Raw genomic sequence first — 12,990 nt, 5'->3', positions numbered from 1 at the left:
GAAGACTACAGCTACACCAGCAGCCAGGACACGGAGAGTAAAGGGCGCCCCACACAGCAGCTCCCCACCCACCCAGGGGCTGGTGGGCACAGGGGGAGCTTCCCTGACTCTCACCCACGTCCACAAAGCCCATCGACTCCACTCACAAGTCCCTCCATTCTCCCCACGCACACCTGTCCACACCAGTCTACGCCTATCGACACCCCCGCCAACCGTTACTACTACTGGCCTCTGAGCTGGTCCCCATGGTCTAATCTCAACACAGAGCCAGGCGACCACTGTAAATAACACGCCCAGTCAGCCTCGCCTCCATCAGCCCTCGGCCCGCTGTCCCCACACAGGGGCAGGCCACCCACGTGCTGTCCCCTGCCCATGACACGGCTCCCGGGACGCCGCCTGCTCATCCCCCAGCCTGGCGAGGATGTGCCCGCTGCACTCGCTTGCTGCTTGTCTCTCCCCTTCCTAGAACGTAAACTTCGTGGAGGGCGCGATTTCTGCGTGATTTCCAATGCTAGGTCCCTAGCACCTAGGACGGGGGCGAGGCAGGCAGACCTTACGCCGCCGCGTGTGCAAGCTGCTCGCTCAGACACCACACTGCTATGAAGAGAACAAAGGAGGGATCTGTGCTGAGAGGCGACGGCTCCGAGGACCAGAAAACAGTGGGCCGTGCCACCCACCGCCGTGGCTCCCGCGCTCACAGGCGCACTCTGCGCCTCACGCGCTTCTTCCCAGAAGCTGGACGCATTTAGCTCAGCTCGACAGCCACGTCCGGGACAGTCTGTTATCCCTACTGGCCTCTCGTGCTGTCGAAGCCCCTTTTCCAGACTAGTACATACAGCACCTACCTTAAAAGAATGAACTAGATCTCTGTGCCTCCCAATACACAAAGTGAGACGTCTCTGTGCCAGGGACACGACACAGAGCGAGAGGCCCAAAGCAGACGGGACACAGTGGCCGTGAGCCCTGTGCGGGAGCCTGACTTTTCACCTTGAACTTCAGCACCTGCACTGCTTGCTTCTCAACACCCGGACAGTTGGTTTTAAAAATGGAAGAGGTGGCGGCGAGTCCTGAGCAAGGAAGGGCCCCAGCCCCATGACAACGACATTGACAATGACGCAGCCCCACAGGCCTCCCAGCAGGGGAGGACCTCCAGGGAGCCCAGAGCCTGCCAGACACAGGGTCGGGCCAAGGTGCTGGCTCCCGCCCCGAGACTCCAGGCAGCTTCTTTTCGTCCTCACCTCTATGAAAGGCCGTGCAATTTTGGGTGCGATGGTTTCTGTGACAGAAGGTTCCTGAGAAAGGACCACAAACTCCTCGGCTTTCACTGGGAAGCCGGCATCGTCCATGGGCGAGTACACCTCAAACAGCTCCTGGATGGTCCGCTGAACACAGAGTGCACGATGTCACCCTCCGGGAACAAGGAGGCGCCCGTGTGCCCATGGTGACCCCTGGGCCCGAGCAGAGCACAGGCAGGTACCTGTGTCAGGAAGGCCATGGAGTAGTCGTTCCCCTGTGCGGCCACCTCGCGGATCAAGTCTTTGGTGCCGTTTTTCAACAGTTTCTCTTCAATGGAATTGCCACTCACAAGCCTACAAACAAAACACAGACACATAGTGACAGCCAAGTCGTGGGGGCACAAGGACCCGCCTCGAGACTGCACAGGGAAGGAGGGGCGCTGTGAGGCCTCTGAAGCACACATGGCAATGCCCAGCGCTGCTGGAGGCTCCCTCCCTCGGCTGGGGAGGGGAGGCGGCCAGAGGCCCGGTGGTGTACCACCCCCGCCACCCGCTGTGTCCCCACCTCTCTGGCAGCTTGAGGCAGGCATGCCCCTTCTGCCGTCTCCAGCGCTGACAAACTGGTGCACACCCACCCCTGCATACCTGTGCTCACACTCACTCACACTCACACAGCGAGGCCTGCCTGCCTCCCCCACACCCATCTGCCAGCTGTCTCCCGGACAGTTGGTTTTAAAAACGGAAGCACAGAAAGCACACAGGTGCACCGAAAGCCCAGTGAACTGTTTCTATCTAGGGGCTGCCCAGCACTGGGCCGTGGGCTGCCCAGGTCAGTGCTCACGGGTCCGACTTTCTGGGAGTGGGCAGACTCCTGGAGGGTGACGCTGGGTCAAGGGCAGGTGCAATCTGCACGTCACACCTGGCTGAACCGCTCCCAGAGCAGCGGGAGAATCCCACGTCCCCAGGGGGCTCTCCCCACCGGCAATGCCAGCAGACATGCCGTTTCCTGTGTCACCTGCCGGGGACGGCACCTGCCGGGGGCACGTGAGGAGAGACCACCGCACATCCAGCCTGCACGTCCTTCCACCTGCCACCGAGCTTGCGCATCTCGTCACGTTTTTTGTCCACCTGGAGCCCGTTCACATTCTCAGGTGCCCTCCCCTTTCTTAAACAAGGGGGTCCTCTACCTTTCTTCTCAACTCGTGAGAGCTATTTAAGCCTCTGTTTGTTCTGAGAACTGCAAATAATGTCCCAAGCCCGCTAGCTCTGCTTCTGGTGTCCTTTTCCAGTTCTTAAATTTCTTTCTTTTTTTCCCCTTCTTCAGCTTCCCTGCACCCCCCTCTGGTTCAAGCCATTGTGTCTCAGTCTAGTCGTGTAGGACACAGCTCCCTGGCCCAGGCTGGTATTAGGAGCCTTGTGCTCCCCCGGCTGAGGCTGTTGGTCGCTGGTCGTCGGTTAGCCACTCACAGCAGCTCACGGCAGCTCTTGCCGGCTGCCAGCCCACCGCCATTCACGCTGGTCACCCACCACTCCTGGCAACACATGGTAGCCCATGCCGACCTCCGGCTGCTCAAGGCAGCCCAGCTCCAGGGAGAGCTGTTTTCACAGTCTTAGCTGTCGAGGACGCAGCTCACTGGCCCGTGTGGGAATTGAACTGGCGACCTCAGCATTAGGAGCACAGCGCTCCAACCACCTGAGCCACCGGGCCGGCCCCTTAAATTTCTATTTGACTGTGGTCCAATCTGTGTCTCTCTCCTTCCTTGTGTTCTGTTTCAGTCAAGTGATCCCCTTCGAGCTCCACGATACAGGGATCTCTCAGACACCGTTCTAAGGCTGCTGCTTTATTTTCACACTTCCATCCTTAAGCCTGGTCATCACGTGGGCACCAATGTGCCCACCCCACCCTCTTGTGCGCAGGAAGCACAGCACCGGCAGCAGCTTTTACTGGATCGATGGCGCCCCAGTCCCGCTGACTTGCCTGCTACACCCCCACCAGGCTGGGCTCTCGCTCCCAGCACTGCTCGGCTGTTCTGGTTCTGACAGCACCTGAGGTCGCAGTGGCTCGGAGTGGAGTCTCACGGCAGCTCCGTGCGCGCTCCTCGGGCAAAGCCTGCACCACTCCCCCTGCGGCCCTTTTCATCACTTCTGCCACGGCAGGTACCTCTCCCTCCAACTACACTGCAAAACCAACTGATCCAACTGTGTGTGTGCATGTGTGCATGAACACCCGTAACTGGGGCTGCCGTTAAAATTATGTTAAATTTGAGTAACGCCTTGTGGCAACTTCCCGTTTTCATGAACCAGGTCTTCCTGTACAAGAACACAGCCGACCCCTCCGGTCACCACACCTGGCCTGCGCCCTCTCGTGCCCTGTTACGCTCTGCACCTCGGACGTCCTGCAGCCTGCCTGCTACCTCATCCCCAGTGTGCACAGGCTGGCTATGAGGATGAAGGGCTTTCCATTTCTGCCTGAAGGACCAACGGTAAGGAGGGCTACACGAGGCAACGCATTCATTATATACAAGCGATGTGCCCAATTTATATTCATTAGCATGGAAAAACTCAGAATATATACTGTTTAAAAAAAGGGGGGTTACAAAATAAGACTGATGGCAGGACTCACGTCTGGAGAGACATGCCCCCAACATGTCATTAATTGCTATCTCTGGGGGATACTCATTTTTCTCTACATGCTTTTCTTTTTTGTTTTTTAAATGAATAGGTAATATGTTTATAATGAAAACTAATACTGGAGCTACTCAGATATGGCACTAGGATGACGACATCTTGATGGAAACAGCGGTGTTACGTGCACAGCCCTCGGTCTCGGTCCTGGGGCAGCCAGCACCGGGAGACTTCATGCAAGGGAACCCACGTCCCTCAGAGGACGGGTTCCACAAGCAGGGGCACGGCCAGTGCTCAGCACACACCGGGCAGGAAGTACAAAACAACAGTATGCAGACGCAGGATTCTTACACGTCACAGTCAGCAGGACACACACCCAGTGTTATTACACGGTAAGCACGTCTTGAAGCTTAGACACAAGAGTACAGCCTTCTTCACTCTCCTCAGTTACACACATTGGGCCGTAATACTGCAATTCTTTCAATAGCCAATTTACTAAACGATACTTTATACCCGATGTTAGTTGAAACGACCTGGAATATAAATCATCCTTCTAAGACTCGGGTCCCCTAAAAGACGCACACAAACACATGTTGAAAGGACAGCAAGTTATAAGCGACCTAACAGGTAGTTTCAAGCAACCCAAATGTCACGGGTGAAGGAACAGCTGAAACAGCAGGGGCAGGAGTCAGCCTGCAGGACACACAGTCAGACTCGGGTGAGCGGCCGCACCTGTAGATGTGCACGTCCGTGCGCCGCCCGATCCTGTCACACCACTCCTGCGCCTTGGCGTCCATCACCGGGTCCAGATCGCTGTCATAGAACACGACCGCGTCTGCCTCCACCAGGCTCACGCCGGTGGCGCGGCTGTGAGTGGACAGGATGGCACAGAAGACCCGCCTGTCTCTGTTGAAGCTTCTCATCAGCTCCTAGGATGACACAGAACCTTGGCATTGGCCCTCCCGGTAAACGTGGGGCAACCTCTACACTTTCTGATGTTTATCGGTTAGAAATCGTTCCGTAACGAGACTGTGCTTTGTGTTTCCATGTTCAAATCACATCAGGTTTTAGCACTTGATTCTGGCTCTTTTTTGCACTGTGTCCACTCGCTTACTGGTCACAAACAGCCCACACGCTGTTTAATGCCCATGACTCATCACTCGCCAAAAGGAAAGCATCAGATTCCATGTGACAAGGGCTGTCAGCTCAATTCGTAGGCCCCACAAGAAAACAGAGTCTTCCTGGGGAGGGTCTGTGCTTTTTTCATGTACCCCCAGGCAATGCCAGGGCACTTTACAGCAGAAAGCCCCTGGAGTAAGGCTGAGGGCGTGGGAAGACCAGGACGGAGGCCTGGCACCCACTCTGGGCCAAGAGCTCAGTGGCCTCACTTGGACCGTCTCTTCTGCGATTAATTCAACACCAAACAGACCATAGAGGCAAACAGCATCACCACCCAGAGACCTGTGGTGAGCGGTGGCCTGCTGCCCTCCAGGCCCTCTAGGCACCTGCGCACCAGGAGGTCCTGCGGGTGCCGGACAGTGCGGCGTGGGCACCACGACTGACACGCCAGCCACTGGCTTTGTGCAATCGAGAGCACTCTGCCACGCTCCTCAACCTGTCCGGCAAAGCTGTGGGCGAGGCCTCCTCGGTCACGCTGTGGGCTCCTTAGGACGGTGTGTGTCTGCGGTACTGCCCAGGCCCTGGCACGTGCACAGTGCACTGCCCACTCCCCCACTACTGGCCCAGGACCTCGTTCCCCACTGGGAGGTGTTCCCAGGTTTCTGCAGGGAACAACCGGGTGTGAAGCCTCCAGGGCGGTGGCGGTGCTGGGAGGGACAGGTCTGGGACGCAGACTCACGAGGCCAGGCGCACCCTGTACCCCGCAGGCTGCCTTCTAAAGCCACAGCAGCTTGTGCCCCAACAGCAGCATATGAGATGCCGGTCTCACTGTGCCTGACGGGGCCCAGACACCCTCAGCAAATCTGACACGCGAGAACGGCATGTGGCTTGAACCTGGGTTTCCTGAACGGTCAGTCGTCTGTGCGGTGTGCCCGCCCCCCCGGCCCCCTTCTGTCCATCACTCTTGTCCTGCAGTGACTGCACGTCACCAGTCCTGATTCTGCGACATCCAGCCGACTGGGTGGAGCTCCAGCCTCACTTGAGTCCAAAGACACTGAGACGTTTGAACTTCCTCCGTTCAGAAGGGTGGTGAGAGCACCGTCTACTCAGCAGGGGCCTGAAGAAAGCACGTGCTTGCTTACCTGGCGCTGCTCACTGTTGGCGTGCTCGTCGATCCTGACGTAGGTGAGGTAATGGAAGTTGAGGAACGTCTCCAGGATGTCCAGCATGAGGACCATCTGCGACAGGATCAGCACCCGACGGCCTTCCGATTTCAGCTTCTGCAGCAGCACCGCCAAGGCTTCCAGCTTCCCTAGGAGGGGACAACGCCGAGCGTGTCTCGCTGCCCAGGCAGTGGCTGTGGCACGTGGACAGCACATGGACCCCGCGTACCTGAGTCGAGCTGGACCAGCCTCAGCTCGGGGAACCGCAGCGAGAGCAGGGCCGTTGCCCGCCGCAGCTGCTGGGCGTAGGGTGCCGTGTGCTCTCGCAGGCGGTGTCTGAAGAGCCGCATCCTGTGGCTGTAGAGGGAAGGCGGCCTCGCCACCCACAGGGACGGGGGCGCGGCCACCACCGCAGGGATCACGCACACCACCCTGAGAAGCAGAAAGCAGGTCGTCACATGCGGCAACCCGGAGTCTCCACCTGGCAGCACCTCTGTCTCAGATGCTGGAGGCTGGAGGAGGCAGCAGGCAGAACCCACTGACAGCTGGAGTCACCGGCGTGCCTGACTCTAGTCACCATGGGTGACGAGGCTGCGGTCCCATACTTTGTCACAGTGACCACGAACGGGTCCCGCCAGCCCTGGCAATGAGGGCCACCCAAGGTCGAAACCCCAGCGTAGGACGTTCCTATGAAGGGCGAGTCTTCCGATGGGAATTTGAGACACGGGTGCTCTGTCGCCTGCATGGTCTGGGTTGGGGGAGGGCTGGGGGCGAGGCAAGAACAGGAACCCAGAGCTGCCACAGCCACTGTGCCACCAAGAGGGAGCCCAATTGTGCGAAAGGGGCCCTATAAGGACAGCCTGTGATGGCTCAAGTGAGCCGCTGCAGCCAACCTGACACCATCTCCCGGCCTCCAGGTGTCCCCTGCAGCAAAGGCCCTTACTCTGGACGTCAGCCCAGGCTGGATTTCCTGACTGGCTACCTACCAGCTGCGCGCAAACCAAAAAGCCACCTGTCACCCAGATGCCGGTGAACAAAGTCAAAGAACGAAACCAAAGCATGGCCGTGTTCATGGACACACCCCACACTGGTCAGCACTTCCCAACTTGAGGTGCAGACTCAACACAACCCCATCAGAACCCCAGCAAGGTCCCCGCGCACATGGTCAGCTGATTCTATAGTTTACACGGGGAAGCAGGTGCCCAGGACACCTCACACAATACAGGAGGCGCAGAACAAGGTCGGAGGATGGACACTCCCTGACTCCCACTGCCCACTGAGCTACAGCCGTCAAGACGCTGTGGGGTTGCTGAGGACCAGACAGGCGCATCGACGCAACAGTGCGAGCCCAGACAGGCCACGGAAGTCCAGGCCACTGCCCTTTAACAAAGCAAGGACAACGAGACAGGAGAGAAGACAGTCTCTCTAACAAACAGCACTGGAGCAACTGGAAATCCACACGCAGAAACCCAGTCCAGACCCAGACCCCCACCCTGCACACGGTACCTCGACCTAAGTGTGAAATGTACCATGATAAAACTCCCGGCAGACAACACACGAGAAAACCGAGATGACTCTGGGTTTGGCAATGCCTTTTTAGACATAACACCAAAGGCATGATCCATGGAAGAAAGAACTGATAAGCTGGACTTCATTAGAATTAAAAACTCCTGCTCTGCAACAGCCAGTATCAACAGAATGAGAACACATGCCACAGACTGGGAGAAAATACTTGCAAAAGACTCATCTGATGCAAAGTATACGAAAAACTCTTTTAAAACAAAAGAAAACCAACAACCTGATTACAAATGAACCTAAGGCCTCACCAGACGCCTCACTCAAGAAGACATGCACACGGCACATGAGCACCTGGGAAATCACGTGTCATCAGGGAAATGCAAACGCAGCCACACAGCACTGCACACCTGCCAGCACGGCCACAATCCCGAACAATGACATCCCCACACGCCGGTGAGGACATGGAGCAGCAGGAACACTCAGTCACGACTGGTGGGGACGCAAATGGTGCAGCCACTTCCAAAGACAGCCTGGCGGGTTCTTATAAAACTAAACACACTTTCATCATGCGCTCCAACAATCACACTCCGTGGGGATGAAAACTTATGTCCACATGAAACCTGCACACGGACGTTTACGTTTACAGCAGCTTTATTTAAAAACCCGGGCGCCACTGAGACGCCCTTCAGTAGGTGATGGATACACTGCGGTCCATCCAGACAGTGGAATATTACTCAGTGACAGAAAGAAACGAGCTGTCAAGCCATGGAAAGACATGGGGGAAGCTAAATGCATGTGACTGAGCGAAAGGAGCCAATCTGAGAGGGCCGCACACTGTGACTCCAGCCATGTGACATTCTGGGAAAGGGCCGAACTACGGGCATGGTGAACGGGCCGGGGTTGCCAGGGCTTGGCGGGGAGGCGTGAAGAGGTGGGGCCCAGAGGGGCTTTAGGGCAGTGGCACCACTCACCTGTTGATGACATCCTGGAGGGACTCCTGACGTTGGGTCAGCGTCAAAATCAGGTCCTTCTGATTGTTTGAGGGTGATATGTAACGGCTCGCTGGCCCAGCCCCCTTCCCGTGCCTGCTATCCGAAGCCTCAAGCCACGGTACCCGTTCCATGCCAGCCAGGGAACAAATCCCTAAGAGATCTCTGCCGTAGACGGGGGTGCGGGAACAGCGTCGTTCATTGACAGAAAAAATCTGGTCCAGCCGCTCTTTCAAAAGTCGGGCCTTTTCCTCCTGTATCAGAAACAGTGATGAAAACGGGTCCTCAGAAACAACAGGCCCGTCGCCCAGCCCTGTGGGGGTCCCCGCCTCATGCGGGGCCTGCTCTGCGGCAGACAGTGACAGAAGAGCAGCAGAGCAAATGGGCACGCTTTCTCCTGACAGCGTGGGGAACGTTCCTTGAGACAGTGAGCATTTTCAACACCCAGAACACGGATAGGAGAATGTAGAAATATGCGAAAGGAGAGTTTCGCAATCATAAAGCCCAGTTCCATTTCTTTTATCAGCGAAGTGTTTTAAAGACAAGATTCTACAATTGGGACTTTTTTTAAAGGCACAGCGATGGATGATGCCTCACAGAAGCCGTCAAACATCCCAACCATCCCGTGTCACCAGCAGCCTGAGGTGGTGCCAGTGTCGGGCCCCTACCTGGCTGGGCCCTCCAATGGGAGACGCTGGTTTGGAGGCCACTGCAGAGTCCCCTACGGTCAGCGGGTTGACGGCCACCCGGCCAGGCACACCGACTGCAATCAGAAATGACGCGTTGGGGACAGGCTGCTGACCCTCTGCAAGTCCTCGCCGTCCTCCAGCGCGCCCTCGGAAACAGTACCACCTATCACTAGCGCAGTTCTGGAACGCGCAACAAGTGAAACTGTCCGAACTGCCAGCGAAGCCCTCCTGCTCTCTGGCCACACTCTGGGCTGCGTGAGCGCCAGTCCGTCTCTTCCCCGGGTGAGTGCCTGTGTGCACCCAGGCCCGTGGCCATCACGCCGGCCAGCGGCCACCTGGGCCGCGGCCCTTGGTCAGCACTGCCCTCTGGACTAGCAGGCGAGCCCAGCATCCCACACACCAGAGGCTGGTGCACGGGGGCTGCTCAGAGCTCCGAGGACCAAGGGGCTCTGCTCAGGTGAGCCCAGGAGGGCAGAGGTGGGTGGGATGGGCGTGTCCGGGCAGAGCAGGACGCGGGTGGGAGGCAGGCTGTGGGATGGACACAGAGCAGCACAGGCCAGCCAGATGGAGGATGGCCCAAACCCTGCTCCCTCACCTGTCCTGGGGGAGTTTCAGCACCAAACAAAAACCTACGATGAGCGGAGGCTGGTGATATTCAGTCCGTAAGTTTGAGAGCAAAAGAGAAAGCAAACAAAGCCAGCTGGCACGGGCCGGTCTGTGGTAGTCAGATGGCCACAGCGGGACTTTCGGTCCTGGGGCACCACTCAGCAATCCCTAACGCAGTGCAGTTCCCCGAGATGCAGTCAAAAAGGAGCGTCACAGCCAGGTCTCCTTGCTGCTCAGAGCACTCTACCTGGTGGGGTCACAGGTGCGGGGCCTGGGCCCCCGGCTGGAGGCTTGCTTCCCAGGGCGTTCAGGGCACCTGCCTGGGACATGGTCTGCATCACCACGGGGCCTGGAGGTCGCAGGTAGGACTGCCCGGGGGCGGACACGATCTGCAGCACGCTGCCTGCAATCACATGTGTGCCAGGAGGGTCAGGCCTGGCGTGTGCCTTTGCCTCCCAGTCACACTCACTCCCAAGTGCACGCAAACAGGCCATACACCAAACACGCAGAACCAAATTTACTCCAACATGGCAACACAAACTCAGTTACTTAGACAAAAATGAAAACTGTTCATTCAGCCTCTTCTTGACATTAAGTAAAATGACTTCGTTCCTTATAGTGAATAAAAACCGTAAGGAACGAAGTCATTTTACTTAATGTCAAGAAGAGGCTCGTTGATTCCTAGCAATGCCTGACTTTGGGCAGCGCTCGGGGCCTGAACGCCGTGCCTGTGGCACTGCTCAGGGACCTGGCCATGTCAACCTGCCATGTGGAGGAATCTTTCCCATGGAACAGCCCACGCTTGACACAAACTAGTATCCACCAGAGATGTCGACCAGTGGCCTCACCCCTTTGCTAAAAAAACTGGAGAAATATAGGATTAAAGCAAATGGAACGGTGTCTTTGCTCCAGGCTCCTGGGACCTCCGCTCTGCGGTCTGTGCGACTCTCCTGCGCCCTGCGCCCTGAAAAGAGCCATGGGCAACTGGTCCCAGAGGCTGCTGGGAGCCGGCAGCCAGGACTGACCCCTGACTGACAGAGGAACGGAATGACTGAACTGCTATGGTCTTTAGGACTCACACTAACGCCTCTTAAACTTCAGGTCCTTCAAAAGCCGCTACTCCGCACACACATCATCCCGGGAGGCTCTGTCTGCAGTGAAACTGACGTATGTACGTAAAGGAGCATAACTTCTACATAAACTGCTGGTCCTTTGGCATTTGTAGGACACTTCAAAATTAGAAAGTAGCAAACATTTCTATTTTGATTTCAAAAATAGGGAACTTTTAGCAAAGGGTAGATTTTAAAAAATGGTTATCGTCCACTGAACACACGTCAGGACCAGGCAGCCGGTGACACACACGCTCTCTCACTGAGGCGGGACCAGGGGAGGCGCTGAGCTCACAGGCACAGCTGCCCGGCTGCCCCACCGGCACGGTGCAGAGGCGAAACCGCTGGCCGTGAGGCGGGCTGCCGCCGCATACCTTGCAGCTGCAGGGGCTGGCCGGCCGTGAGCTGCCGCAGCTGGCTGTGGGACAGGGTGAACTTGTTCCCTTGGAACTGTAGTGTCACAGGCGTCTCTGGCTGGGCGACTCGGCTCGGGGGCCCCGCGAGGGAAGCCAGCTGGGCTATTTTGACGACCTCCCCACCTGCAGAAGCGCAGAGAAAAAGGGGATTGGGATTTCTCGGGCGAGTCTGCGAAGGTTGTACTGACGATCGTGTGTCACACAAATGGTGTGTAGTGAACCAAAGTGTCACAGACACACTGACTAGGTAGGCAGTGCTTTCTAGCACTTTCAGAATATAACTACTTTAATAAAAAACAGAAAACAAAGTTAACATCACATTTTAATGGTTAACTTATCTACTTATAACTGGTAAGAGATCTTAGATCATCAGATGTTACTATAATTAACCAAACTATCAAGGAACATCTTCCTTTTCTCTCCAACCAATAAGTAAGTAGCAAATACCAAAAACAGCAGAAATCTATTTGTAATACACTCTGAAACTCTCGTATTGACCTCAACTTTCAGAGAACTTCCAAAACATAAAAAAGGGCATGTCCAATTTAGCTCACAGAGGTAAACAAGACATATCACTCCAGGTAACTAGCTTCAATTACACTCAGAACCTTTTCAAAAACTGGGAATATATTTAAGTATCGTGTTTCCCTGAAAACAAGACCCAGCTGGACCATCAGCTCTAATGCGTCTTTTGGAGCAAAAATATAAGAGCCGGTCTTATTTTACTATAACATAAGACCAGGTCTTAAATTAATTTTTGCTCCAAAAGCCGCATTAGAGCTGATGGTCCAGCTGGGTCTTATTTTCGGGGCAACACGGTACATAAATACATCACACCAACATCGCTGTATGACAGGAAGTTTCACACTGATTTGAACTAGATCGTAGGATCCGATTATAACATTTACTGTCAAGAAATGCACACTTGAGCACTGCTTCATACACTGTTTTGGAACCGTAACTCAACGGAGTCATATGCACCTAACTCAAAAAGTCGCTGCCTCCAGGCTGTAATTGAACAGGGTTAACGGTTCTTTTACCCAGGGGTTGACGTCTGAGTCTAAATGTCCCTCCCAGAAAATCCATGCAAGAGTTATTAGTGATGCTATAAAGAGAATAGTTAGCAAAAGACTAGAAAACCATCCAGAGATCTCTTGGGCACAGAAACCGTGAACAGGCAAGGAAACAAAGGAGGAGACGCGGAGATGTGCGTGGAGAACCGAATCTCCCGTTAGCCCTCGCTGGTCCATGGAGTTGAAGGTGGTCAGTGAAGGGCGCCCCGCTGACTACGCTCCCAAGCCCAGGTCCCACGCACAGCCCACCAAATTCCCAGCCCAGGCAGACAAGTGCCACACAGCCAGGCGCTTCCCTCCCTCAGGCAGCTAAGCAGGCGATGGCCGGCCACCCCGCAGGACACCGCGCCTGCCCCCCTTCCCACGGCCTGTCACACCCCAGAGCCTAAGGTGGCTCTAAGGAACGGTGCAGCCCATGCTGGGTCCATTAGGGCACTGGCTACTGGAG

The 12,990-nt window shown here is 56.0% G+C and overlaps 1 protein-coding gene and 1 non-coding gene across 10 annotated transcripts in view; both read right to left on the bottom strand.

Moving 5' to 3' along the window:
• The window catches only part of EP400 (E1A binding protein p400), an 87,053-nt gene that overhangs the window by 24,596 nt on the left and 49,467 nt on the right, over positions 1–12,990 (bottom strand). For all 9 annotated transcript variants that reach the window (XM_074321448.1, XM_074321451.1, XM_074321450.1 and 6 more), the window contains 9 exons: positions 11,428–11,592; positions 10,192–10,347; positions 9,318–9,412; positions 8,632–8,903; positions 6,372–6,574; positions 6,122–6,291; positions 4,593–4,789; positions 1,478–1,589; positions 1,239–1,382 (listed from right to left, as the gene is read on the bottom strand). In XM_074321448.1, coding sequence (XP_074177549.1) covers positions 1,239–1,382; positions 1,478–1,589; positions 4,593–4,789; positions 6,122–6,291; positions 6,372–6,574; positions 8,632–8,903; positions 9,318–9,412; positions 10,192–10,347; positions 11,428–11,592 — 1,514 coding nt within the window. The remainder of the gene's footprint in view (positions 1–1,238; positions 1,383–1,477; positions 1,590–4,592; positions 4,790–6,121; positions 6,292–6,371; positions 6,575–8,631; positions 8,904–9,317; positions 9,413–10,191; positions 10,348–11,427; positions 11,593–12,990) is intronic.
• LOC141569309 (small nucleolar RNA SNORA49) lies at positions 5,058–5,189 on the bottom strand. Its single transcript, XR_012492809.1, has one exon. It is a non-coding gene; the product is annotated as a small nucleolar RNA SNORA49 (small nucleolar RNA).

The sequence above is a fragment of the Rhinolophus sinicus genome, linkage group LG16, assembly GCF_036562045.2.
Source record: "Rhinolophus sinicus isolate RSC01 linkage group LG16, ASM3656204v1, whole genome shotgun sequence".
NCBI lineage: Eukaryota > Metazoa > Chordata > Mammalia > Chiroptera > Rhinolophidae > Rhinolophus > Rhinolophus sinicus.
This window is presented reverse-complemented; position numbering and strand designations above follow the sequence as displayed.